This window comes from Emys orbicularis, chromosome 4 (assembly GCF_028017835.1).
Source record: "Emys orbicularis isolate rEmyOrb1 chromosome 4, rEmyOrb1.hap1, whole genome shotgun sequence".
NCBI lineage: Eukaryota > Metazoa > Chordata > Testudines > Emydidae > Emys > Emys orbicularis.
Genome location: NC_088686.1, coordinates 73,896,005 through 73,923,649, shown reverse-complemented (window position 1 = coordinate 73,923,649; position 27,645 = coordinate 73,896,005). Strand labels below are relative to the sequence as shown.

The window sequence follows — 27,645 nt, the reverse complement described above, 5'->3', positions numbered from 1 at the left end:
TCATGGTTTTCCTTACACAGATTCAAAAATCTGATTTTTTTTTCATACATTTCTTTTTAATATAATGGGGGTCTTTTTGGAGAGATGTTGAGCAACTGTTACTTCTATTGATGCCAATGGCCATTTCAGATACTAAACACCTGTCAGAATCATGCTCTCACAAGGCATTACGGATTGCAAATCAAGTTTTATTTAGAGATTTCCTCTGTGGCATATTCTTTCAAGGCTTGTGCAGAATTAATTTGTATAACTTCCTGGTTTCAGCTGGATCCCCTTAATTGCTAACCCATTGATTTGCAAGTTTCTTTAAATATTAGTTTGGTTCCGCAGGGGTCTGTTTTGGGACCGGCTCTGTTCAATATCTTCATCAATGATTTAGATATTGGCATAGAAAGTACGCTTATTAAGTTTTCAGATGATACCAAACTGGGAGGGATTGCAACTGCTTTGGAGGATAGGGTCAAAATTCAAAATGATCTGGACAAATTAGAGAAATGGTCTGAGGTAAACAGGATGAAGTTTAATAAAGACAAATGCAAAGTGCTCCACTTAGGAAGGAACAATCAGTTTCACACATACAGAATGGGAAGAGACTGTCTAGGAAGGAGTATGGCAGAAAGGGATCTAGGGGTTATAGTGGACCACAAGCTAAATATGAGTCAACAGTGTGATGCTGTTGCAAAAAAAGCAAACGTGATTCTGGGATGCATAAACAGGTGCGTTGTAAGCAAGACACGAGAAGTCATTCTTCCGCTCTACTCTGCGCTGGTTAGGCCTCAGCTGGAGTATTGTGTCCAGTTCTGGGCACCGCATTTCAAGAAAGAAGTGGAGAAATTGGAGAGGGTCCAGAGAAGAGCAACAAGAATGATTAAAGGTCTAGAGAACATGACCTATGAAGGAAGGCTGAAAGAATTGGGTTTGTTTAGTTTGGAAAAGAGAAGACTGAGAGGGGACATGATAGCAGTTTTCAGGTATCTAAAAGGGTGTCATAAGGAGGTGGGAGAAAACTTGTTCATCTTAGCCTCTAAGGATAGAACAAGAAGCAATGGGCTTAAACTGCAGCAAGGGAGGTTTAGGTTGGATATTAGGAAAAAGTTCCTAACTGTCAGGGTGGTTAAACATTGGAATAAACTGCCTAGGGAGGTTGTGGAATCTCCATCTCTGGAAATATTTAAGAGTAGGTTAGATAAATGTCTATCAGGGATGGTCTAGACAGTATTTGGTCCTGCCATGAGGGCAGGGGACTGGACTCGATGACCTCTCGAGGTCCCTTCCAGTCCTAGAGTCTATGAATCTAAACATATTGTGACACTGTAATTTTTAACAATGCAATTTGTCAGTTATATTTTCTTTCAAATACAAATCATTCATTAATCAAATTATCTGCTGGTGTAAACTGGTACAACTCCATTGACTTCAGTTGGAGTTACACCAATTTATATGAGCAAACAATTTGGCTCAATCTTTTCAAAAGACTCTGGCTGCCCATTGGCTTGGCTGAGGTGTGAATTCTCTACTGTAGGACCCATCTTGGGACTCTTGCTCCCCACACAATTCAGGACCAGTAGCATTCTGAGCAGATTTAACTCTACATTGCACAAGAAGAACCTATTGATGGTTTCTAAGCACAGCATAGTGTAAGTACTGTATACAGAAAGTCAGCTGGGGTCTACATTGGAAATTGGCTGCTCCAGTAGAAGCGATGAATGAAAATCCTATTCTCTAATATATCCTGCATCCCTGCATTGGGGAAGGTGGTCATTGCTGGTGAGGTCAGTGAGAGAAAACTCAGGATATGATATTTGAATCCTATTTCTTCAATCAACTAAAATAAAATCACACTTTACTTAGAATTACATGAAAGTTATTGAAACCAATCTGTTGAAAATGAACAAGAGGTCAGTTCCAGATTTGTAACAAAAATTGCCTATTGGGGACATTACTTCACACTATTGCTTTTCTCCTGACCAGTGCTGGAGAGCCAGTTTCCAATCTCTTGTTCTCAATGGCAAAAGGAGGTGGGATTGACAGCACCATCTTTGGAAGATTGACTAATACTGACAGCTCCAATACTCAGTCCTCAGCCAGAAGGATGGTTTGCCGCGTTATGATCTCTTCAGGGTGGAAGGGATCTTTAGGACTCCAAGTTGGATACTGAGGATCTCCTAGGAAAAATACTGCCTAGCAGAAGTTTTGACTATTACTCTTGGAGAAAATCTGTGCCACTGCGGCCCAGTAGAAAAATGTCCCCTCCCCGGAGAGTCCCTTTGCTTCCTTGCAGAAAATGGTTTCTCTGGGGAAGCAAAGAGAAGCTGCACCGGTGCTCACTCACCCCTTCTGGCAGTTCAGATGTTCTGTTCAGGCAGCCAGGGGAGAGGTAAATCACTTGCAGGAGCGGGGTCTGGGGATGTCCCAGGGCACCCAAGGACATTAGTCCCAGCTTGGGGGAAGGGAGGAGGATGGAGATGGAGTTCTCCCTCCCCCTCCTCCTTCCCCTTCCCTGCACAAAGCAGCCAGAGCTGGATCAGATCAACCCCCAGAAACTTCCCCTGGCTGCAGGAAGCTCTGGGGGAGGGGAGGACTAGGTGGGAGAGGGTCTGGGTGTGGTAGGGTTACCATATTTAAGGTTTTAAAAAAGAGGACACTCCACGGGGCCCTGGCCCCGCCCCTGGCCGCGCCCCAACTCCGCCCAGCCCCGCCCCAATTCCGCCCCCTCCCCTGAGCGCCCCACATTCCCCCTCCTCCCTCCCAGCCACGTGAAACAGCTGCCCGAGCGCTACCAGCTTCACGGTTTGCCGGGCAGCCCCCAGACCTCCAGACCCGCTGCGCCCCCGGCCAGGCGCTTTCCCAGCGCAGCCGGAGCCCCGGAGGGGAAGCGCCCGGACGGGGGCGCAGGGTCTGGAGGTCTGGGGGCTGCCTGGCAAACCGTGAAGCCGGTAGCGCTCGGGCAGCTCGGCTCTTCAGCTGCACAGAGCTGAGGTGTCTGGGGGGAGCAGCAGCAGCCCCGCCGCAGCGGGGAATCCGCCTGCAGCTCGCAGCCTGCCGGAGCCGCTCAGGTAAGCAGGGGACTGGGGCAGGGATGCCGGCATTTTCCCAGACATGTTCGGCTTTTTGGCAATTCCCCCTGGACGGGGATTTGAGGACCAAAAAGCCGGACATGTCCGGGAAAATCCAGACGTATGGTAACCCTAGGATGTGGGGGGGTTAGGCTCAGTGGGGTGGGGGATCTGGGTGGGGAGGGTTGGATTCAGGGTTCTGGTGATGCGATCAGGGGAAGCAACTCCCCATACTGTGACCCCTCTCTGCACCTGGAAACACCCCCTGCATGAAACTCCCCACCCAAATCAGGAGTCCCCCGCACCCAGAACCCACTCCTCCAATCCCCCTGAACTTCCCCCCCCCACTGAGTCTCACCCCCTGTCTCAGGAGCCCCCCACACCCAGATCCCTACCCCACTGAGCTCCAACTAGCTGCACTGTGACCCACTAAGCCCCACTCCTTCCCACTGAGCCCTAACCACCTTCACCTGGACTCCCCTGCAGAGTCCCATTCCCCCTGCACCCAGAACCCCACACCAAACCCCCCCATGCATCCAGATTTCTCCCCCCTGCAGCCCTCCCACTAAGCTGCCCACATCCAGATTGTGCCACACAGAACCCAGGTACGCTTGAGGGAATTCTTTGTCAAAAAAATTTAAATTCTGCAAAGTTCTGCATATTTTGTCAAAATAACACAAACACAATAACAATATAATCAGACCATTTTCAATTATTTTGGTAATTTATTTCAAAATACTTGTCAGCAAATAATTGAAAATGGTATGATTATACTCTGTTATTTTGATGAATAAAATTTGCAGAATTTTAAAATATTGTGTGCAGAATTTTTAATTTTGGGTGCAGAATTTCCTCGGGAGTATAGTATGTAACATTAAAAAAATCTTAGCGTATTTGACTCACCTGTAAAATTTCTGCACAGGGTTTGTGGTATATTCAAAGGGCTAAATTTAATCTCTACTATAATAGTGTAAGAATTTGGCCTTGAATTTCATAACTGTAGAACAATTAAACGTTAGGGAATTAATCCTACATCTCCCTACACAGTGTATACAGGTGGTGATGGATGTTGAGACTTTTTCCATACCAGTTTGGGGGAGGGTCACAGACAACTAACCATCTGATGCATTTGGCCCTAAATCCTGCCACCAGTTTCACACACAACAAAAATATTTATCCATCCCCTGTGCACACCAACTTTCTACCATCATGGAAAGGGAAGGAAAAAAAGTTTTGGTGTAGAACTATGGGGTTGTGGTCATAGGTGGGTTTTCTTGTTCCCAGCCCAGGAGTCACAATGTTGATGCATTGTGACCATTTTTTTAAATATAAACACTACTATACACTTGCAGGCAATACTATAAATCACACTTGAAGCATCTGGTGATGAGTAGGGTGGGCAATAGAACTGCCACCTGCTCCAGTGTCTATCTGTTCCTCACACAGAGGAGTATCTTCTCCCTCATTACGCTATTTTGTTGTGCTGAGTCTATCTGCCAAATGATTTTTTAAAAATTGAATAAAAAACAACAGCTAGTGTCTCTTTCATCACCCACAATGATGGAAGAGAGAAATTTAAAATAGAATGTTATCAACAGGATACCAATTCTGCACATTCCTCCATTTTATTTTTCTTCAAGTTGTTCTGATGATTTCATGGAGGAATGTTTCAGGCAAAGAGCTATGATTCTGAACTAGTTGGCTTATGTATTTTGCCTAACCGTAGAAAAACCTAAAACGACATAACACATAAGCCATTAATAAAAGATTGCATTTTGAAAACTGACTACTGAAATAATAATGACCTAATTTATTAAATTTTAGTTTTGCAGTTGGTTATGTGCATTGCCTCTTGCAAAAAAGCACTGCTCAAGTGAGAATTTACAATTGGGTTTTCTTGTACATACATTACTCACGCTATATCAGGAAAATAATTTATATTATGGTATGTTACATGTTAGACTGTAACACATGTGAAGTGATAATTGGATTTGTCCAATGTTCCATACAGCATTCTAAGTTTATAAAAAAATTATTCAAGGATCCCATTTGCACAGGATTCCCTATCTTGGAACTTGTGCTTCCAGGAACTAGGAATTCATGTGCATTCTAGCTTAACAAGAATGTGGAGGGTGCTGCAAGTACATCTTACATTCCTTGTGAAGGTGACGGAATTCATTTTACTGAGCCTATCATCTTTCCAACAATTTCCCCTTTGGTTATTATAAGTAGATTAAACCTTGAGAAAGTCTATCCAGCTTCTTGTTTCACTTCTCACCAACTCAATAGGTATTTCTGTAACTAAAATTAACATGTCTAAGATTATATGTCTACACTTGCACACTTCCCTGGGTACTTGTCTATGTACTGCTAGCACATGTATCCCATATCTGTGACAAGTGTCCTCATTGCTTAGCTGGGCAACAGTATAGGTTGTACACAGGCACATACCCGTGTCCACACATCCCATTTTTCAGTATGTGACATTTAGCACTACCATTTCAGGGGTGGTATCACAGAGTCCTGTGTGTCATAGGAGATGCTCTGGCAACCACCTTGCTGCATGTTGCTGGTACTATACACCACCTTCACGCATTTGGCAACTGCAGCTCCCATTCATCTCTCCATTCTGCCAAACAATACTGGAGACACACAGCAAATATATGATTATGTGGGTCTGCTTCCACTTGCTGGACAAATGTTCATGCAGTACATTACTGGATACAGGATGGAATTGGTCCAGAAAACTTTGAGATGGTGAAGGTGGCTGATCCAGAGATGGAATGAAAATCCACTGTGGTCCCAAGGAACAGATGAGTCAAGTGCTGAGATTACAATGGTATGCCCATGGGTGGACCACCATTTCTGGTCCCAGAGAACCAGTGTTGTGTGGTGGGATCACATAATCTTGGAAACCTGGGATGATGACTAGTGGGTGCAGAACTTCAGAGTGAGGAAGCAGGCCTTCATCAAGATGTGTGAGGAGCTTGCACCAACCCTCCAGCACCAGACCACTCCCATTTCAGAAATCCAGACCCGTGTTATGAATTTGTTTCTTTTTGTTTGGCTGAAGAGTACTCCTTGGGCCTACCCAGAAGCCCACCTTGTAAATATTGAAAAATAAAACCTGAATGAGAAATTAAAAACTCTGTGGAGTGGGACTGATTTACTCCAGGCCCCCACCGCCGGAGAAGGAAACGCTGAGCCCCCTGAAGTGAGGAGATGCCTAGCCACAATATATACATTGAACATAAAGCTAAAATGGTTTGTAAGAGGAAGAAATGGGGAGGGGAGAGGTCAAATTCCTTGGGAACTGAGTAGATGTTAATGATTGTGGACACATCTTGTAGCCCTTCCTCTTCTGATCTCTCTGAAGTGCTGCTTCTGCATTACCACCAGAATGGGTTCCCTGACGGCATCTTTGTCTGAAGAGTCATTTCTGACCTCTCAGAGAAAACTGATTGGAAATGTTATAGAGAGAGTTCAGTAGTAGTGGTGATGGAATGTGAGAGGGGTATTGCACTCAACTGTCAGTACACCAGAAAGTCATAGTCTGAAAACTATAGTGTGTTTCCAGGTTCAATTCACTGCTCTGCAGAGTGCCTGTGTAAGGCTGTACTATTTTTAAAATGCACTTCAGCACTGTTTTGAGGACAACACACTTTTGTTAGTCTCCTAACCTCAATAGAGATTGAAGCATGAGGTTTCATAGCCTTTTTAAAACTTTTTAAAAAAATTAACTATTATAATGACAGTGAGTTTCGTGGTCTAATTTTGTATTATGAGAAAAAGTATTTCCTTCTATCAGTTTTCCATTTGCCACCTTTCAATCTTATTTAATGTCCCCTTGTTCTTGTATTTTGAGATCCACCTGCTCAATATCATTCAAAATTTAATATTTTGTATATTTTATAATAGTGAACTGTTATTGATCTTTTCTCTAAAGTAAACATATCAGTCTTTTCAGTCTCTTTTCATATAAGAGCTCGTTTTTGAACCCCATTTACTTCTGCGAAATCCTTTTAAAGATGGGGTGACCAGTACTGAACACAGGCGAGGGTGAAACACTGATTTATAATGGCATCGAACTGGCATAAGGTATATGGGTATAAGCCCAGTTATAGTGATATAACTGCATCTACACTAGGACAATTTGCTAGTTTAGCTAAACCAGTATAACTACTGGCAAAACCCTCCTACTGTAGCAAGCCATAAGTTATCATTCTATTTTCAATTATCAGTTCAATAACTTTATCAGATACAAGTTAAATTAATTCTATACATTATGAGACTCATATCCTAAGAAGATACAGGTTCATCTCTAAAAGTCATGAGTAATAATTATTTGCAGCTACATAACTTGTAGGCTTCTTTCCAGAAAACATTAATTTAAAATAACCTCACCTTAACCAACCAGCTCCTAATTAAAGTTCTACATCTCATAGAGGTTATTGCTATTATTCCTGAACCTTGACTGCCAGCTTTGATGTACTCTACAGTACCAGTGAAAAAATTCTTGCAGCTTGCCTTTTAATCATGTAATAAATGTCATGTTTCATGGGCTTTGTTTTACAAGTATACTGAAATGAATTTTACATACACACAGAACAGTTGCAACTACGGGAATTTTCTTATTGCCCCTTTTACTGAATAAGACACAGGTTCATTATTCTTACTTACACCAAATAGATTTTGTCAGCCAATTAGCCTTCTTGATAGCTGACAACTATTCTCTGATCATTTTAACTTCAAACCTTCATAGAATACTTTATTCTTAGTACAGAAAAAATATTTACCATGTTTGTTTCCGATGGCTTAAATTGAAAATATACTTATCCTCTGAGCCACTCATAATGCATTCTTTCTTTAGTGGTCCAGTGGTCAGCTCTCACTGTGCTGCACTGGCATCCATTGCAGTCAATGACAACATCTTTTGTGAGTTGTTCAACCCACTAGAAATACATATCTAAATATTTCATTGTTTAAAAATTAAAATGTATAGTACTGTATTCCGATGCTTCTAATTGTCTGATCATCATTGCTTATGTTCAGCATGTGAGATGAGCTCTGGGAACACCAGAAATATGGACATTTTTATTCTTTTTTGGAATTAGTTTTGTCCTAATAGTTTTGTCCTAATAGTGGTGCCCGAGATCTAAAATATCTCTGGTTTTGCCCTGGCATTTAGCTGTCAGTGGTGCAACCCAATGTGTGTACAAACCAATTCTGTTATAATTAATATTTAAAAGGCAAATTCATGCAATGTGCATTTGATTGTCTCCCTCTCTCCTACCTCTGTACAGCAACTAGCTCAACAGAGCTACAATCATGACTGGGGCTTCTGGGTTCGACTGTAATATAAACTTTAAATAATAATATATGGAAAAGTTTGATAAGTGACCTACATTGAGAGCTGTCCCCATATTGAAACACTGCAGGAACTTGTGGTTGCATTTTTCTGTCATCCAGTTCTTGCTGTGTGAAATAATGTTTTTGATTTATTTTTAAACACTCAACTTCATTCTGAGCATTCAGAATTGTAAGGAATGTCCAAGTAGACCTAGATGCACAGTAGTGATATTTTAAGAGGGTTTGTTGATCTATTGCAGTGGTTCTCAAACTTTTTTTTTCACGGGCCACTTGAAAATTGCTGATGGTCTTGGCAGGCCACTTAATGATCTTTCCAAAATATTGTTTGTACCGTTAGCTAACTATTGTAAAGTGCTTTGGATAAAAGCACTATATAAAAAAATGCTTAATAATAATTAATGTTTTTGTTCTACAAATAAAAGCACACAACTCATATTTTAATATCAGTAGTCTTACTATTCTAATGTGATGGATGTGCCCTCTCTTCCCCACCATGGCAGCTCCCAAGCTGGGGCTGGGAAGGAGGGGGGTCTCTCCCTCTCTCCCCCGCCACAGCAGCCACAAAGGCTGGGAAGGAGGGTCATCTCTCCCTGGCAGCCACAGCCCTGGGGCTGGGGAAAGTTGGCTCTTTCTCTGGCCGCCGCAGCCCTGCCTGTCCCAAATTCCCCCACTCCCTCTTCTCACCCCACTGCCCCCTCCCACCTCCACTCTATTCCCCCAAGGCCACCACCTCACCTTACATGCATGTCTTCTCCAGGGTCCAGGCACCTAATTAGTGGAGCCACACCTGCACGGCTCCACTAATTAGGTGGATGGCCCTTTGTTCTCTTGTGCGTGGCCACCCAGGCATGCACCTTAAAGGGAACTATCTGTGGACCACCTGAATGGAGCTCGCAGACCACCACAGTTCGAGAACCTCTGGTCTATTGTATATATAATCCACCTAATAACAATGAAGAGGCATACTGGTGGCATAGGTTGTTACAAGCACAAAAATGGCATAATATTAATCCATTATTATAAATAAAGTTTCAACAAAAAGAGAAAGGGGGTTCATTAGCCTCATTGTTAACAAGTTGAAAATGCTGTTCTGGTGATCCATCTGGAATGTTACATATTCTCGTATATCTCATATTTAGATTGTTATTGAACTGAAACACTTGGTTCATCCTATTTGTATTCTGGTACAGGTGAGGCAAATGATAAGAATGTTCAGGTGGTGGAACTTCCCATCGTTGACAGCCTACACCCACGACCACCTTATTTGCCATTGGCTGTCCCAGAAGACCTGGCTGATAGACTAATTCGCGTCCATGGGGATCCTGCAGTGTGGTGGGTCTCGCAGTTTGTCAAATATTTGATTCGCCCACAACCATGGCTAGAAAAGGAAATCGAAGAAGCAACAAGGAAACTTGGTTTCAAGCATCCAGTTATTGGGTAGGAATTTTATTTTGGTGTTAGCCTAGAAATTGTACATGTGTTATTGCACATCGTAAATGTTAACTATAAATAAATTTCCAAAATATGATAGATACAAAACCAGACTCCACATATTTAGAAATCTCACATCAATCATTTTACACTGTATTACAGTTGCTTACTTCTATGATGTTAGGTGCACAGCTGAGCATCAGTTCTCTCCTACCCTCTTCAATGCCTCTGGTGATCACATCTCATACAAATAGAATTTAAAGATATCTCCAATTCTCTGGTCTGGTTTATTAATATACAAATTATATGACAATAATTTACAGTCAAATCTATATTCCTATAATCTTCCCATCTATGTCTTCTACTTAGGTGTCCACAGCCCTTCTGCTAGGACCAGCAAATAATTTTCCCCTCCCGTTTATCAGGGTTCACGACATTTCTTCTACCCCTTGACGACAGATGTCCTTTATAGCCTTCTCACTAGGGTCTGAATAGTCTTCTTTGCTCCTCTTGGCTCTAGGGGTTCTCACCAGTTGAAGGCAAACCCTGGCCTGCTCATTGGCTTCTGATCCTAGGTCACTCAAGCTCCTTCCCCAGGCCCTTGCCAAGAGAGACCTAAAAACCACGCCTGTTTTCCTTCAGGTCTTCCAGGAGAGAGACTCCATGTCTTTCTCCCATTGATACCATAGCTTGACTTTTATAACCTGCTTCATCTCCGAGGAGGCTTTGGTTTCAGCAACTTCCTGGAGACTAGAAGTACCAGCATGTCTGCTCTTAAAGGGTTATGGCCCTGTAGCAGGTGTGCTAGGATGCACCTGACCTTAAAGGACAAGCATGCTTTGTTACACCTATGCTAATAGCTGAAATTTCTCCTTGCCCATGCATTGCTCCCTCTAGATTTTCCCATCAGACTTGACATGCAGACTGCATAGCCTGCTGCCAGGAAACCTGTAAATACACGATCTTTTAAAATATTGAGCAAGAAAAGAAATACACCTCTACCCCGATATAATGCTGTCCCCGGGAGCCAAAAAATCTTACCGCGTTGTAGGTGAAACTGTGTTATATCGAACTTGCTTTGATCCGCCGGAGTGCGCAGCCCCGGCCCCCCGGAGCGCTGCTTTACCGCGTTATATCCGAATTCGTGTTATATCAGGTCGCGTTATATAGGGATAGAGGTGTATTGTCTGTTGTGGAGTAAACTAACTAGTCCATCTGAGGGCAATGAATGTACCTTTTCATGCCACATCTGTTGGTTTTAATCTCCTTGAATTCCTGAACAGTATCTGAAGCCATTTGTTTGTAATAGTATAGATCACTTGTTTGGAATATAATGTCCATAGATTTTTAATGGAAGTATCTGACAAATCCTAAAAGGTGTTACAATTGATGCAGTTCTGATGAGGACAAATAAGGTTCCATTTCAAACCCAAAAGAGAAATGCTTGGAGCAGTATACAGAAAATTGGAATTACTTGGCAGTGTTTTGACTTAGTAAAAGGTAGGAGGGGACAAGCATATCTTAAAAATATATTTCCTTTGCAGACCAGAGAAAATGTAATACTGTTAGTCCTGACAGCTCATATATAGTTTTCCTGAAGAAATTTAAATTGTACACTGTGGCAACTAAATAAAACCTGCTGGGTGTATGTAGAAAAGATCAAAGGAAGGTCAGCCTCAGCCTACTCAGTAGCAGAGACTTGGAGAGATTTGCAGAACTATATCTCTAAGATTCCACTCTGACAGATGTGGAGCGTATTAGCATTTGGCCTCCAAAAATAATAATTATATTCTGTTTTCAAGGGCAGGATGGAAGTTACCTCCCGTGGTGCTACATAACAAATCTAGTATGTCCTGTGGTTCCTGGAATATTTCAGACTTTGCAATTAGTAATTTCACATTTGGTGAATATTTGTCTGTAGACACTATTGATTTTTAATCCTTTTTCATTTTATGTAGTGGTTCATTTTAAGGCTCATCTGAACACCATAATGGGGCAAAAATGTTTATTCTAAGATAAAATCTAAATTTCAATTGCCAAACTGTCTATTATAAAAAATATAAAACATTTACAAGTTGAATCCCAAGTGTCTGCCTTTCTTTTCAGTGTTCATGTCCGAAGGACAGACAAAGTGGGAACAGAGGCAGCATTTCATCCCATTGAAGAGTACATGGTACATGTTGAAGAACGTTTCCAGCTTCTTGCCCGTAGAATGCATATAGACAAAAAACGAGTTTATTTGGCTACAGATGACCCTTCGCTACTACAAGAGGCAAAATCGAAGTAAGATGAATTACATTTGCAGTACATAGATGTGCAATGGAAGTGTTCATGTCAGTTAGGAAGAGTCCTACAATTCCTGACCTTTGTGGGTACAATTCTTAATGTAGGTATTTCAACATAGTATCTGTGGTTTAATTTATATAGTTGAGATTACAGTTCAGCTTTCACTATTGCCCTTCTTGTAATTTGTTGATCATTTTCTCAGAAATTCTTTGGTTGGGGCTGAATCTTTCCATGTTTGGCCTCAGCTTGTCGGTAAGACTTTGTAAATTGAGCATAATCTCTTCGGCCAATATAATTTATATTTTTAGTATTGTAAAGCAGAAAAAGGGGAGGAAAATATTTAAAAAATAAATACAATCTTGAGCACTTTATGCTTTTTTTTATTTATTTTCAACTTCCGTTGCATTGCACAAACTGTCTCTCTCTTTTTAAATTTTAATTTCCCCAGCACATCTGGAGAATTTCCACAGCATTTCACTGTTGTTTCCTTACTCCCACTACATAAACTTAAAACATTTTTTTTTTTTTTTTGGCTATGTAATGGCTGTAGTTTACATCTTGCAAAAACATTAGCATTAGTAACTTCTAAATCCATTAAACCACTCTGTTCCAACACACTGAAGCTTGAATTAGTCCTTCAACTGGGCTCTAGTTTGTCACATCCAAGATCAATGGTCTTGGAAGGAAGAAAATATTTTAAAAAGTATCCCCTCCTCCAAAAATAAATAAAACCCTCTGTTTCTGAATGCAGTGCGAGGAGATGTATAATGAAGCTTAAATGAACTACCAGAAACTGATAACTATGAGAGGGGAAGAAATAATGCATACAAATAATCCAATATGAAGAAAGCTTTGAGATGCCAGTTTAAATTATTTTGCTTGATTTTCACAATCTGATCCTTTGGCATTACAGTGAAGAGGAGTGGTTGAGCTTGTTCTGTAGAAAGAGAGGATCTATAACAGTGGTTCTCAAAGCCGGTCCACCGCTTGTTCAGGAAAAGCCCCTGGCGGGCTGGGACGGTTTGTTTACCTGCCACGTCCGCAAGTTCGGCCGATCGCAGCTCCCGCTGGCTGCGGTTCGCCGCTCCAGGCCAATGGGGGCTGCGGGAAGCGGCACGGGCCGAGGGATGTGCTGGCCGCCCTTCCCACAGCCCCCTGGAGCGGCAAACCGCGGCCAGTGGGAGCTGTGATCGGCCGAACCTGCAGACACGGCAGGTAAACAATACGGCCCGGCCCACCAGGGGCTTTCCCTGAACAAGCGGTGGAAAGGCTTTGAGAACCACTGATTTAGAATATATCTAAGCAGTACTAAAGTAAGAACACTGGGGAGAAGGCTTGCACTGAACTTTTAAGTTATTTTTACTTTTGTTTGTAACTAAAGCCAAATCCCAGGAAATGAGGTGAGGTTTTGACTCTACATGGTATGTGGACTTTGTTCTAGAATAGGCTGAGGAAAGTCACCTGCTCTTAGTGCTCCTGGTGACAAGAACTTGCAATTGGATGTGTCAGTATCATCACGTTACCGCCATAATATCATAGTAACATATCACACAGAATGTATGTTCAACTACAGGATATTCAACTTTCCACAGTCCTTTTGCAAGATGCCTTTGTTATGCTGTATAAGAAGGGATTGATAATTACAGTTATCTGGATTCTCAGTGATTTTGTGAGATTTTGCTTTTTATAAGTTCCAGGGGACATGCGTCCATGCTGATGATGGGTTGTGCTTGATAACGATCCAAAGCATTGCAGACCAACACATGTTCATTTTCATCATCTGAGTCAGATGCCACCAGCATAAGGTTGATTTTCTTTTTTGGTGGTTCGGGTTCTGTAGTTTCTGCATCGGAGTTCTTTTAAGACTTCTGAAAGCATGTTGCACACCTCCTCCCTCTCAGATTTTGGAAGGCACTTCAGATTCTTAAACCTTGGGTCAAGTGCTGTAGCTATCTTTAGAAATCTCACATTGGTACCTTCTTTGCGTTTTGTCAAATCTGTAGTGAAAGTGTTCTTAAAATGAACAACATGTGCTGGGTCATCATCTAAGACTGCTATAACATGAAATATATGGCAGAATCCCGGTAAAACAGAGCAGAGGACATACAATTCTCCCCCCAAGGAGTTCAATCACAAATTTAATTAACACATTCTTTTTTTAATGAGCGTCATCAGCAGGGAAGCATGTCCTCTGGAATAGTGGCCGAAGCATGAAGGGGCATATGAATGTTTAGCATATCTGGCACGTGAATACCTTGCAATGCCGGCTACAAAAGTGACATGCCTGTTCTCACTTTCTGGTGGCATTGTAAATAAGAAGAGGGCAGCATTATCTCCTGTAAATGTAAACAATCTTGTTTGTCTTAGCGATTGGCTGAACAAGAAGTAGGACTGAGTTGACTTGTAGGCTCTGAAGTTTTACTTTTTTTTTTTTTTTTTTGCTACATAACTGCACTCAAAAACAAATCTATATTTGTAAGTTGCAGTTTCATAGTAAAGAGATTGCACTACAGTACTTGTATGAGGTGAATTGAAAAATACTATTTCTTTTGTTTATCATTTTTACTCTGCAAATATTTATAATAAAAAATAATATACACTTTGATTTCTATTACAACACAGAATAAAATATATATGAAAATGTAGAAAAACATCCAACATATTTAATAAATTTCAATTAGTATTCTATCAACAGTGTGATTAATCACGATTTAATTTTTTTGAGTTAATCGCGTGAGTTAACTGCAATTTATCAACAGCCCTAGTATTATCATCTACTTTATTTTGAGCAGTAGTGCAACATTGGCAGAAGCTATTGGCCACAATGGGTAAGGCAAGAAGAAAAATATTGCTAGTTACAGCTCCTCTCTCTCTCTGACATAGATATGACCCCTATATCCTCTCATGCATGGCCCTGTCTATTTCTCTTCAGGAACAGCAGCAGCATCTCAAAATTGAGAGTTTCTTCCTTTTCACATCTAACCTCTGCTTCCACGTTCTATGTATAACCAAGTCTACCTTTAAAACTGAGTCATTAACTCTGGAGTGTTTTCCATTAATATATTCATTTTTATGTTGAAACAAATGTTTCCTTCAAGACGCAAAATTCTAATTAAATCTCCCCGAAAGCCAGATGCTTCAAACAAGGTATTTAAGAGCAAATAAAACTCTCTCTTGTTTTGTGTAATCCCAGCTGTTGTCGTTAGACAAAGGATTTTCCCTGTCTCAATGGCCACAGCTAATTAATTTCAGAGAGAAAAGCCTCCTTGTGTATGACCTGTTTCACCTTTGAAGAAAATTACTCCAGTAGTTCTTATGTTGTGAGGGTTTAAATTAGGCATATTCCCACCAAATAGGGCTTGATATTTAAGTGTCCCCTGATGTACAAAACAAAGTGTGTTTGAAGATTCTAACTCAGGGGTCGGCAACCTTTCAGAAGTGCTGTGCCGAGTCTTCATTTATTCACTCTAGTTTAAGGTTTCGCGTTCCAGTAATACATTTTAACGTTTTTAGAAGGTCTCTTTCTATAAGTCTATAATATATAACTAAACTATTGTTGTATGTAAAGTAAATAAGGTTTTAAGTGTTTAAGAAGCTTCATTTAAAATTAAATTAAAATGCAGAGCCCCCTGGACCGGTGGCCAGGACCCAGGCAGTGCAAGTGCCACTGAAAATCAGCTCGCGTGCTGCCTTTGGCGCGCGCCATAGGTTGCCTACCGCTGATCTAAATGGACGGTCCATGTAGATTTCGCCCTTTCTGGCTCCCATCTCTCCCTGCAATATTGATCCACACAAACACCTCAGATACTTTTCAAGTTCAGAAGATGGTAGCATGTGCATTTAAGAGGAAAAGCAGTGACTGTACCGGCAACAGGGCCGGGGGGGGGGGACACTGCTACCATATAAAGGAGCATTAGGAGGTTCTTTCAAATGAACCTGTGCACCGAATACTCTTATTGACACAGTGCCCAGGGGAGTTTCAGCTTCTCCCTTTCGGTGATGCCAATGGCTCAGAGAAGCAGCTCAGCTGCAACTCCTGACATGAAACTGACACAGCAGGGACTGGAGCTCTCAGAAGCGGCCCTTAAGACCCGGGTCCCTGCTGCCCAAAAAACTCATATGGCTGCTCCTAGGGACCACTGCACTCCCCACTGCCTTCCCCTTTGAGATGCAGATCCCCTGCGATGCAAAACCTACCCAGATCACTCCGCAGTTTGCGCATTTTAAACCTGAACTCTCCTGGGGGCTGAAAGCTGCCCAGACGGGGTGCCACTCTCGCCCGAGCTGAAGTGCCACTGTGTTAGGATGCACAGACACAGCAAGAGCCTCCCTGTCTCCATCTTCCCCCTCCTGGGCTGATGCAGTGCCAGAGAAGGGGAGAGGAGAGTGGGAGCATGAGGCAGCAGTGGGGCCATGCAAAGAGGGGGGCCAGTTGCGACTCGCGGCGCCTTGCACCAGTCCAGGCTCCCCCTTTAAAGTCCAGGGGCCAGGAGAGAGTTGCACAAGCCGTTCATGCAGCATCTGGGAGCCCTAACGCAGAGCCCAGTCCCCACAGTGCTCCCCGAGCCCCGTGGGCAGGGGCTTCGTAACTCACATCCAAGATCACCGAGATGCTTTTCCGCTGCCCCGCGGGGAGAATCCCTGGCCGGCGGCTGCCTGCCCTTCCTGGAGGAACTCCCTGTCAGAGAGCAGCGGGCTGAGTGGGGCCAGCAGCCGGGACCCCAGACTGGCAGTGGGCTGAGCCGCTCAGCCTGCCGCCGCTCTGTGGTCCCGGCTGCCGGCCCCACTCAGCCCACTGCCGGCCTGGGGTTTCTTTCACCCAGGCCGGCAGTGGGCTGAGTGGGGCTGGCGGCCGGGACCTCGGCTGGCAGCAGCGTGCCATTAAAAATCGGCTCGCATGCCACCTTTGGCACGTGTGCCGTAGGTTTCCGACCTCTGTTCTAACTTCAGTCATTGTCCAAGCACTTGGAGCTAATCTCTCTTACTCTGAGCTGTGCTCAGCACAGGAGAAGGGAAGGTACTGAGAAAGCCAGTTATAGCACCTTGATTCTGGACCAGTAGCTGCTCTGGCCCCAGTGTTAAGGGCTGCTCTAAATTATGAACTCTTGATACTGTAGGTACCATTAATTCATATAACTAGACTGTTAACTATATGACTGAATTACTCACTATTTATTCTATTAGTATCATACTTTATAGTAATTACAGGGTAATGTATTAAGTTATACATTTTGATAAATGCACTTAGTTAAAAAAATCCAATAATTGGCAGGTTAACTATATGGGGTATGCTTCATAATTACACTGTAACTGTGGTTGAACAGTGCTGTAATTTAAATCACTTTGTTATAAAATGCAACGGATTTTTTTCAGTTTCTGCTCATTTGTTTATTTGATAGAGCATTCCATATGGAAATCAATTAGTGGTGATAGGGTCTAATTAAAAGCCTCCAAGAAAGTATGGTAGTAAATATGGGTAAAAGTATACTAAAATCAAGACACAGTGCTATACTATCTATCTATCTTAGGGTTTCATCCTGCTGCCCATTGGTGTAGTATCTGAGTGCCTTCCACATAAAATCAATAGACATAACAAAGTCCCTAGTCGACCACATGGAGTCTCTGGCACTGCTCCCTTTACAGGGTCAAAACTTTGCTTGGTGAAGGGCTTTTTTGATGGTGGTGGACGGGGGGAGGGAGGGAGAAGGTGGCCTTGTGAGGGGGCAAAGGGGAGGACAGAGGGCTAAAGCCCTAGATGGTCAAAAAGGCAATGGTAAATTCCCTGTAAATGAGAATTGTGACTTAAACCTACTTGCTCTTACGATTAGGCTGGTTTGTAAAATTTTAATTTTAAGGCTTTGATATTAATTGTAGATTATATTTTTACCAGATATCCAAATTATGAATTTATCAGTGATAACTCCATATCTTGGTCAGCTGGACTTCATAATCGATACACTGAAAACTCACTGCGGGGTGTTATTCTGGATATCCACTTTCTGTCTCAGGCAGACTTCCTGGTCTGTACGTTTTCCTCACAGGTAAACTGCAATGTAACATCTAAATATACATTTCATCAGTCAATTATTTTAAAAGTCTGAGTTGGTTTTTTTTACTTAATGCTAGCTGGTGCATCTACAGTACCATGTTCTCCGTGTTTTGTAGTGAAAATTTCATGAAAGAATTAAAAGATTCCGTATATTATTATCTGCATATTGAACTATTTGTTAGCACTGGTTGATTACACCTTCTCCACTGAAGTCAGCCATCGTAGTTGTTTAATGTACTTGGCTTAGTCAGGGCATTTAAAAGAAGCAGAAGGTAATTAGGCTTGTATAATACTCTATGATTTTGCATACAGTCAGTATATAACCCGAATCTATCCTTTTCTGCACTTCAGTGCGCTGATATTGAGAGGTTTAAACACCTCAGCCTTTGGCCTCAGTTGATTACTTTATAGGATTCAGAGGAGGGGAAAGGAAGAAATGTAATTCCTCTTCAGGGTCAATTACATTTCCATGAGGCCAGAAGCAGTACAGTAAATTTAGAGTATCCATTGTAATCCACTCAGATTTGTTGTGCAAATAATTACATGCTATAGGCTTGTTTTCTTGAGTAGCTTTATGAAGCAATTCAGTCCAGTGAGAATATGAATAATACAATAGTTATTGTGGTATTTTCTGTTCTATTACATGTACATATAATTTCAAGGATCATGATAAATTCTTAAGGATTTTAAAATAGAAATAGTATAGTAAAAGCAGTGTTTTCTCACTGGTATTATGCTCCATCTGATCCAAAAGACATCAGTTCGGGCAGATGGAGGGTATAGTGAAAAAGCTAAAAGGTGTGATTAAAATCAGACAAAGGGCCTACTTCTGTCACTTATGCTCTTAAGTGCCAGTGCTGATCGGAAGAGAATTCAGTTGTGGATATTGTCCGCATAGGCCAACATGATTGTGTTATTACATTGATACACAGGCATAATACTAATGAGTGCTGAAATCACTTTAGGAAGTGACTATGCTGCACAACCTCAAAATACAGATTACCTTCTGCACCCTAACAATAATTAAACATACAATAACCACATATCCATATTAATACTAATATTAAAATAAATTAACTCTGACAGAAATAATCAAATGGAGGTAACAATTTATCAGAGCCAGCAGACAATAACTAAGTACAGAAAAGCCTCTCATCCCCAAATTATACCCCACAACATACCCTCATACCGCCCCCAAAACCCGGTCAAACAAATGTTTTTTTCAGCCTATTCCGAAAGTCATCATATTCAGGCTATTCCAGACCAAGGCAGGAGGAACTCACAGAGTCCTAACCAAGAATATCCCATCAGTAGCGCTCTCTCTTTTATAAAAAGTGTGATCCAGCTTGAGTGTCTCCACTGACAACAGCTGTGGCAGTATGTCATGGAGGGAGAGGCAGTCCTCAGTTAGATAGGTCCCAGGTCCTTCTGAGCATTGTAGGTCATGACAAACATCTTAAATGCTACACAGAGGCCCACAGGTAAACAGCGCAAATCTCAGTGCCATGTGCTCCCTGCTAGATGCTCCACTCAGTGAGCATTCTGTAATATGTGAATATTATGCTGGTACAGAATATTTCTATTAAACAATAGCCATAAAATGGGTTGTTTTCCAAAATGAATGAACAGATATAATTTAACAGATAGAGATGGATAGATGAGTTGCACAGAATATAAAAAGCTGTGGGATGGAATTCAAAGCTTCCCATTACATATATGCACATCATCTGCTGTGTATTTAACATTTCCTTGGGGTGGAAAGGTTTGCTTCTGCTACTAAGGTATTATAATTGACAAAATGGTATGGCCATTTATTTCAATATTTGTTTAAATGGCAGTTTTATACTGCAGCAAATGTGTCAACTTTCACTGTCAAGCATGAGGTTTTGCATGATGATCTTGCAAGAAGACATTATCAGTCTTTTTCAGCAAATTGATTCTTCCAGTCTACACTGTAGGGCTACTGATTTTACAATTGCTAGCATGCTGGAAATATCAAAAACATTTAATTCGTTTATAAAGGGAACAGACTTTCATATAAAATGGTTGAGCATCTCCTCTAGATGCTGATACTTGAGAGTAATGGTTGGTAAATGTGGGAACTGAGGACCATGTTGCTGTTCTACAAATTTCAATGATTGCAACTCTGCTGAAGCAGGCTGCTAAGGTAGCTTGGGCTCTGGTAGAATGAGCAATCACCCTACTTGATAGTTGTAATTTATTGATGATGTAAGAAATCTTGATATATGGTCCATTTGGATAATATTGTAGAGGAGATTGGTCTACCTTTTGATGCATTCCCATATGCTATGAAGAGTCTAGGAGATTTTCTGAATGATCTTTTTCTACTAAGATAGTACAACAGGGCTCTTCTGACGTCTAGAGTATGTAACTTTGTCTCGTCTGGGGATGAGCAAGGCCTGGAAATAAATACAAGTATGTATATATTTGATTAATATGAAAGAGCAAGATCATTTTAGGGATAAATCTAGGGTGAGGTTTTATAGTTACCCTATCTGCATGGAATCTTGTATTTGGTGGGTTAGACATGAACGCCTAGATCTCTCTCACTTTATGCGCAGAAATGATTGCCACCAGAAATGCCACTTTGCTTGATAAATGATGGAGGGAGCAAGATGACAGAGGCTCAAATGGAAGCTTCATAAATGAAGGAGGGACTAAGTTTAAGTCCCAAGAAAATTGTATTTGTATTATTGTGGATACATGTGCAATAAGCCCATAAGAAATCTTTTGATTTCTCATAAATTGTATGAGAAAACACCAAAGAACCTTGAATAGGAGGATAAAAGGCTGCCAGGTGAACTTTGTTCGAGTTCAATGAAAGTCTTGACTGTTTTAGCAATAGAAGATAGTCCAGGATTAATGGAGTAGATTCCTGAAGAGGATCAGATTGTTTTGACTGCATTCATAGGAAAAACATTCCCAAATACACTTTCCTAGTCTGGACTTCATGGGAACATTGAATAATGTTAACCAGAGAGTCTCCTGGCTGTGAGGTGAAGAGACATTGGGTCCAGATGGAGTCTGTGTCCTGAGTCTGGAGTGATTAAGTCCAGTAGAAATGGGAGAGCTATGAACTGATGATTGGAGAGATACCAAAACTGACAAGGCCATGCTGGGGCCACAAGGATCATCTGAGTCCTGTCCTGCTTCACTTTACTTAGAAACCTGAGAATTAAAGGAAAAGCAGAAAATGCATAGCCCGGGTGATGTGACTAGGAGATTAGAAATTGATCTGCTAGAGCACCCTTACTCCGACCCCCTCAAGAGCAAAATAGAGGGTGTTTTTTTAGATCTGTTTTCAGAAATCTGTTTTTGGAAATCCCTATGTTTGGAAGATGTGTTTCAGCACTGACTCCTTTAGAGACCATTTGTGAGTCGATCAGCTTTTCCTGCTTAGTTGATCTGCCAGAGCATTTTATTCCCCTGGGACATGTATCACTATGAGATCTATGCAATGATTGATGCATCATTCCCAGAACAGAACGGCTTCTTGACAAAGGAGTCTGATTTTGCTCCTCCCTGGCTTTGGAGTTGTCAAAATCTGCACAGCTTGGTTTCTCAACAGTGATAGGAATGATTTTCAAGTGAAGCAAATCACTCTGAGCTTCAACCAGGGCCGGCTCCAGCATTTCTGCTGCCCCAAGAAAAAAAATAAAAATAAATAAAAGCCGCAATCGTGACCGGCGGTGGCAATTGGGGGGGGGGGGAAGCCATGATCGGCGGCGGTAGTTCGGCGGCAGGTCCTTCGCTCCTAGAGGGAGTGAGGGACCTGCCGCCCCCGAATTGCCGCATGTGCCGCCCCTCTCCCTTGGCCGCCCCAAGCACCTGCTTGTTAAGCTGGTGCCTGGAGCCGGCCCTGGCTTCAACACATTTATATGAGCTGATCGATCTGCAGAGTTCGATAGGTCATACATCTGGAATTGACCCAGATGCATACTCCATCAGCTTGTGGATCCATCTGGTGACTAATATCTGGGTGGGAGATACATCTACAAACATTGTCTGTCTCTAACCACCAACAGAGGGACAAGAGATTTGACCGAGGGATCGTGACTTGCCAGTTCATGCTGTAAGTGATTGGATGATAAACTGGTCTGATCCAAGAATTAAGAGGCCTCAGTCTCAATCTGGCAAAAGGCATCACTTGGAGTCTAGGAGAGTTGGAGTTGGCGTCACCTGGAGTCTAGGAGTCTAGTGTCGGTACGGCGTTAGTTAATATTTCTTTAGATTCATTTTCAGTCCTAAGTCTGATTCTGTGCCAGTGGGTCTCAAACTTTTTTACTGGCGACCCCTTTCACATTGCAAGCCTCTGAGTGTGACCCCCCTTATAAATTAAACACACTGTTTAATATATTTAACACCATTATAAATGCTGGAAGCAAGCGGAGTTTGGGGTGGAGGTTGACAGCTCGCGACCCTCCATGTAATGACCTCGTGACCCCCTGAGGGGTCCTGACCCCCAGTTTGAGAACCCCAATCTAGCCCCTGGGTCTGCAGAGTGTAAGGTAGCTTGAAGAGAGGTTCTGATGGTGAGATGATCCTCTGACCAAATTGATTTAAACTCCTCTATTAAGTCAGGAGGTACCTTGTTGGAAGAAATAACTCTGCTTTGTCCCACTGAATATAATTATATTTGGTCACCATGGCTAAGTAGTTTTGTGATTCTAACTTTAAGCCAAGCCAGAGCATCTACTTTCTACCCAAAGAGATTTAATTTTTTTTATCTTTATCTCAAGGGGCAGATGTGTACACTTGTTTGGATTGTTCATTCACTGCAGTGACAACAAGATGAAGGAGGGTGATGGATGTGAATAGAAATATTCAAATCCCAAAGGGGAGGACCTGATACTTTCACTCAGCTCTTTCTGAAGTTGCTGAAATAGATGCTGGAAGGGCTAGTCTAGTCTGTGGACAGTTGTAAAATATTAAGTAAGTTGCATGTCCTTGGAACTAACTCCAAGGGAAATTCTAGAGTCTCTGACATTCTTGTTAAGAATGCCTGATATATTTTAAACTCATCTCCCAATGAAGGTGCAGCAGTTTCACTTGGTGTAGAGAAATCTGCAGGTGGAGAAAGGGTTATCCTGTGTTTCTCCGTCCTCTTCCTCAGGTAGAGGTTGAGATTAGGTAATCTTTTGAGGCACCAGAGGAAGAACAGAAATTGGATGGCTAACCTGAAGAGGTACATGAAGGGAAGCCAAATAATTACTTGAGGCCCAGGAGGCAAATAAGGCCATGGCTGAAATCTATATGGATAAGGAGTAAAGTCTGGATCTTAAGAAAGGGCTCTAAGCATAGAGTCAGTGAGGTCATTTTCTCGGTAATAGTCCCTAGCTTGAGAGAGAACTGAAGATGGATGACAATCTGATGATTGGTCCTGAATGGGTGCTTGAGAGGCGGATGAAGAGTCCTGCAAGTGTGGATCTGCACTTGAGGGGTGCTACCAGATTTTTTGGAGTAGGCACTTTGACCAGACTATGGGTCCTGGAATCCAAATAAATTCTCATGACAGGAGCCCTGGGATGTTCCCATGAAGTCAGTGATGTAGTTGGTAAGAAAAATAATCCAGCAACGGAGACCATAACTCCAGGGTAACTCTGAAGTCATTTCTAAAAGTAGTGATTGAAGACGATTCCTACACTAATTGAGAGGGAGAGGAAGCTGACATGTCCTCCTTATCTGCAGAAAATCACTTTGGCACTCCAGGGGTTAATGAGGTTTCAGGCATCCTCTCAGCCAGTACCAAGGGATAAGACTGTGTACATTCCAGTGCCAGAGCCCCTGACCGCACCATGGAATGTGTGTGGTGCAGTTGCTATACTGAGGACGCCCACGCTGAAGAGTCTGTCCAAGATCTCTTCAAAGTCAGAGCTGTTACAGGGTGAGGATCTGGAGGTGTCACCTTCAGTCTTAATGCTGACCTCCCAGATGCCGTCTTAAGTGATTCTTTCAGTACCCACTGTCACAGTTCAGAGAAACTGCACCTGTATTTCCACAGGATATATAATCCAACAAGGGCACCCACTCTTAGGCTTCCAGCTCCCCAGACATCACCTCTCTTGGGTGGAGACATGCATTTCTCTCCCTTCTGACCTGGGTATTTCCAGCCTGCAGAGTTCCCTGCCTACACTGTGAGTTCCCCAACAAGGGCTCTGGCAGGTGATCAGTCCTTCAAACCCCACCAAGATGTTTTTCTGTGATCACAAGTTCATAACAGCTCTTAGCTCAGAATAAGCACCCCCATGAAGCTGAGTCATTCTTTTATGCAGTTTGAGCGTCTGATCTTGTCCTCATATAACAGATGATCATCTTTTCTTAGAAACCACACTTAACTTCGTCTAGCAAACTGTTTGAGAGTCCTTGGAAGCTCATAACACTTCCCAGGTATTACATTAGCCATGTCTCTTCCCTAGAGAGGTTACATACAATCCCACAATATTACACACACATTTGCATTTTTAATACAATACAATACAACTCCTAAGATACTGAAATTTTAATTTAATAAGGTTTGTCTAGGATATTGCAGGAAATTGCCATATCTGTCACACCTTTGGGTCTGTCTGAAGAACTTCACCTCATCCTGGCTGAAGAACTGCTGGAGTAGTCCTTGACTCTCTGGGCAGCAGAAGTGCCTGACAGCTCCAGCCATTGAGTCTTATTTGCTGGAAGACTCACTGACTGGGTCACCAAATGTAGGTCAGAGACTCTTTGTAACTGTAGTAAGTCAGAGTCTGACTAAGGTGTCACAGGTTTTCCATTAAAAAGATCCTCAGTCTATGTTCTCTGGACCTCTGAGTCAGGGCCGGCTCTAGTTTTTTTGCCACCCCAAGCAAAAAAAAAAAAAAAACAGGGCGGACGGACTGTCGAAGCAAAAAAACAACAACAAAAAACGGCAGCCACAGGGAGCGCGGTCAAGGCAGCTCGCAGGGGGATGAAGGGCGGTGCCCGCCCGCTCCTTCTGCCCGTGGGCAGCCAGGCGCTGCAGCCCGCTCGCATCCGGGCGAGAGGGGCTCCCCCCTCCGGCCTTGGGGTGCCTCTCCCGGCCGGGCAGGTGGAGCCCCCGGGGGCTGCAGTAGGTGCTGGCTCAGCCACTCCTTTAAAGGCGGCTTGGCCGGGCTGGGCTCAGAGCGGCGCAGGAGGCGGAGGCTGGTGCAGGCGGCAGGGAGTGGCGCGTCCCGGGGAGTCCGGCGGCACGGTGAGCGGTGGGGATCACTAGTTCCTGCCCCCCCGGGCCGGGGTCCGTGCCCCTGCAGGGCTGGGCTGGGACTGGCGGAGTGCGGGGAGCCGGCCGGGGGCTCCGGAGCTGCGGAACGGGCTGCCAAAGCAAAAAAAAAAAAAAAAACTGCCGGAATGTGCCACCCCAAGGTTAGCCAGAATGCCGCCCCTTACAATGTGCCGCCCCAGGCACGTGCTTTCTCGTCTGGTACCTGGAGCCGGCCCTGCTCTGAGTGCTCTTCTTAAAAGCTCTAGAGATAGCACACTTTGAGGTGATGTGAGATTCCTCTAAGCAAAAAAGATAATGGTTGTGTCTGTCCATGAGGGAAATAACTTTCCTGCAACAAGGGCAGGACTTGAAGCCTGAAATTGACAAGATAACTGACTAGCCTCACTGACTGCACTAAAGCAACAACTGTCTTTTTTTTTTTAACTAAGTAGCTAATAATTAATAACTTAGTTAACTTCTAAACTCCTGTGCAAGGGGTGCTTCCCCACCATAAGTGAGAGCCACATGCACCGGAACTCGAAGAAGAACTGTCTTTTGTTCAGATTCTGATCTTGGCCATGTGTTGGGATAGCTGGGAGATGGTGATATTTTTATATGAGGTAAAGGAGACAGAACTGGGTGTCATTTGCATGCTATTAGCATGTAGAACATCGTATCTCTCAATCCTGCACAATGGTTTCATGCAGAAGTTAAAAAAGATAGGAGAGAAAATTGAGCTTTGTGGAGTACCAGAGGTGAATGCTCTGGAGGAGAAGGAATGTGGTGGAGTCATTAGCGATTGCAAGAAAGGATTAGAAGTATTTGAGTGCTTTTCCATTATTCCTTACTATGTCGCTGAGATGAAACAGTGGTATTCAGTGATATCAAAAGCCGCAGACAGTCCCAGGAGTGTAGGCATGGACATCCTCTGTGGACAGGACAGGTGTCATTCATCAGCACCACCAGTGCTGACTCTATTCCAGGACCTGACTTGAAACCTAACTGAGAGTGGTCCAGAATATTGACAGTGGATAAGTAAAGCCCTTGATTAATGTTTTGTTTCAGTAAAAACTCTAAATCGCGGGGGGGATGGGAACACTGATTTCCAAGGTTTTCTATGTAGAGAGATGACACATTTTACTTGTTGCTTTATTTCAAAGTATTGTTAAAAGAAAAAAAAAGACAAAGCTAAACTGTGATTATTTATAAATCCGTGATTTTTTTCAGCTTTCATCTCTTTATTGAAAAGTGCAAAGTTTTCATTTTCTTTTTTCCCAAATGTGATGTTAAGAATTCTAACAGCAGAGTTGCATGGTATTTGTTAGCAAACATACAGTATTTTTCAAATATACCATTTAAAGAACTTGGGAGTTTAAGCTGGACATTCCAGTGCTTGAACTTCTTTTGTGTGCAATGTAGCTGTGGGGTGTAGGTTGTTGACTGTTGAATGTTGTGTTAAGTTAGAGACATACTGCACTGATGGCTTCTTTTCTGTTTTTATTTCCAAGGTTTGTCGAGTTGCCTATGAAATCATGCAGACTTTGCATCCAGATGCTTCAGCACATTTCCACTCTTTGGATGATATCTACTATTTTGGAGGACAAAATGCGCACAACCAGATTGCCATTTATGCCCACCATCCACGAACTGCTGATGAAATCCCCATGGAACCTGAAGATATAATTGGTGTGGCTGGAAACCACTGGGACGGTTACTCTAAAGGCATCAATAGGAAATTAGGGAGAACAGGCCTGTACCCATCTTACAAAGTAAAGGAGAAAATCGAGACAGTCAAGTACCCTACATACCCAGAGGCTGACAAATAGAACAAAAGAAGGAGGGTTGTCACTCACTCTTAATTCTAATTGGTTTGAACCAACCAACATACAGAAGGCTTATATGGGATTTGAATTCACATTTTAACATGTAGTTAAAATGAAAGCCTTTAGCATTCAGACTGAATAAGAAGCTTGGAGCAAATGGACAGGCCATTATTTGAACTTCGTGATGAACTTTTTTTTTGTTATATGCACTCTCACACATGCGTGTGCACACATCCTCCCAGGAAAACTGTTGTTTTATACTATTTGTCTCTTTCAAGATTTGTCCCTATCATTAGTCATACGTGAGCTTTGTGCTCTCTTCTTTGCCATTAATTGACTATAATACTCAGACTTACAACACTGCCATATTGTGTAATTTGAGTGACATGAACATATTTT

General features: G+C 42.6%; 1 protein-coding gene across 1 annotated transcript in view; it reads left to right on the top strand.

Moving 5' to 3' along the window:
- Positions 1-27,249, top strand: part of FUT8 (fucosyltransferase 8) — a 282,501-nt gene extending 255,252 nt beyond the window's left edge. Inside the window, exons 11-14 of the mRNA XM_065402719.1 lie at positions 9,617-9,863; positions 11,964-12,140; positions 18,034-18,184; positions 26,932-27,249. Of these exons, the coding sequence (XP_065258791.1) occupies positions 9,617-9,863; positions 11,964-12,140; positions 18,034-18,184; positions 26,932-27,249 (893 nt within the window). The remainder of the gene's footprint in view (positions 1-9,616; positions 9,864-11,963; positions 12,141-18,033; positions 18,185-26,931) is intronic.
- The last annotated feature ends 396 nt before the right edge of the window (positions 27,250-27,645 follow it).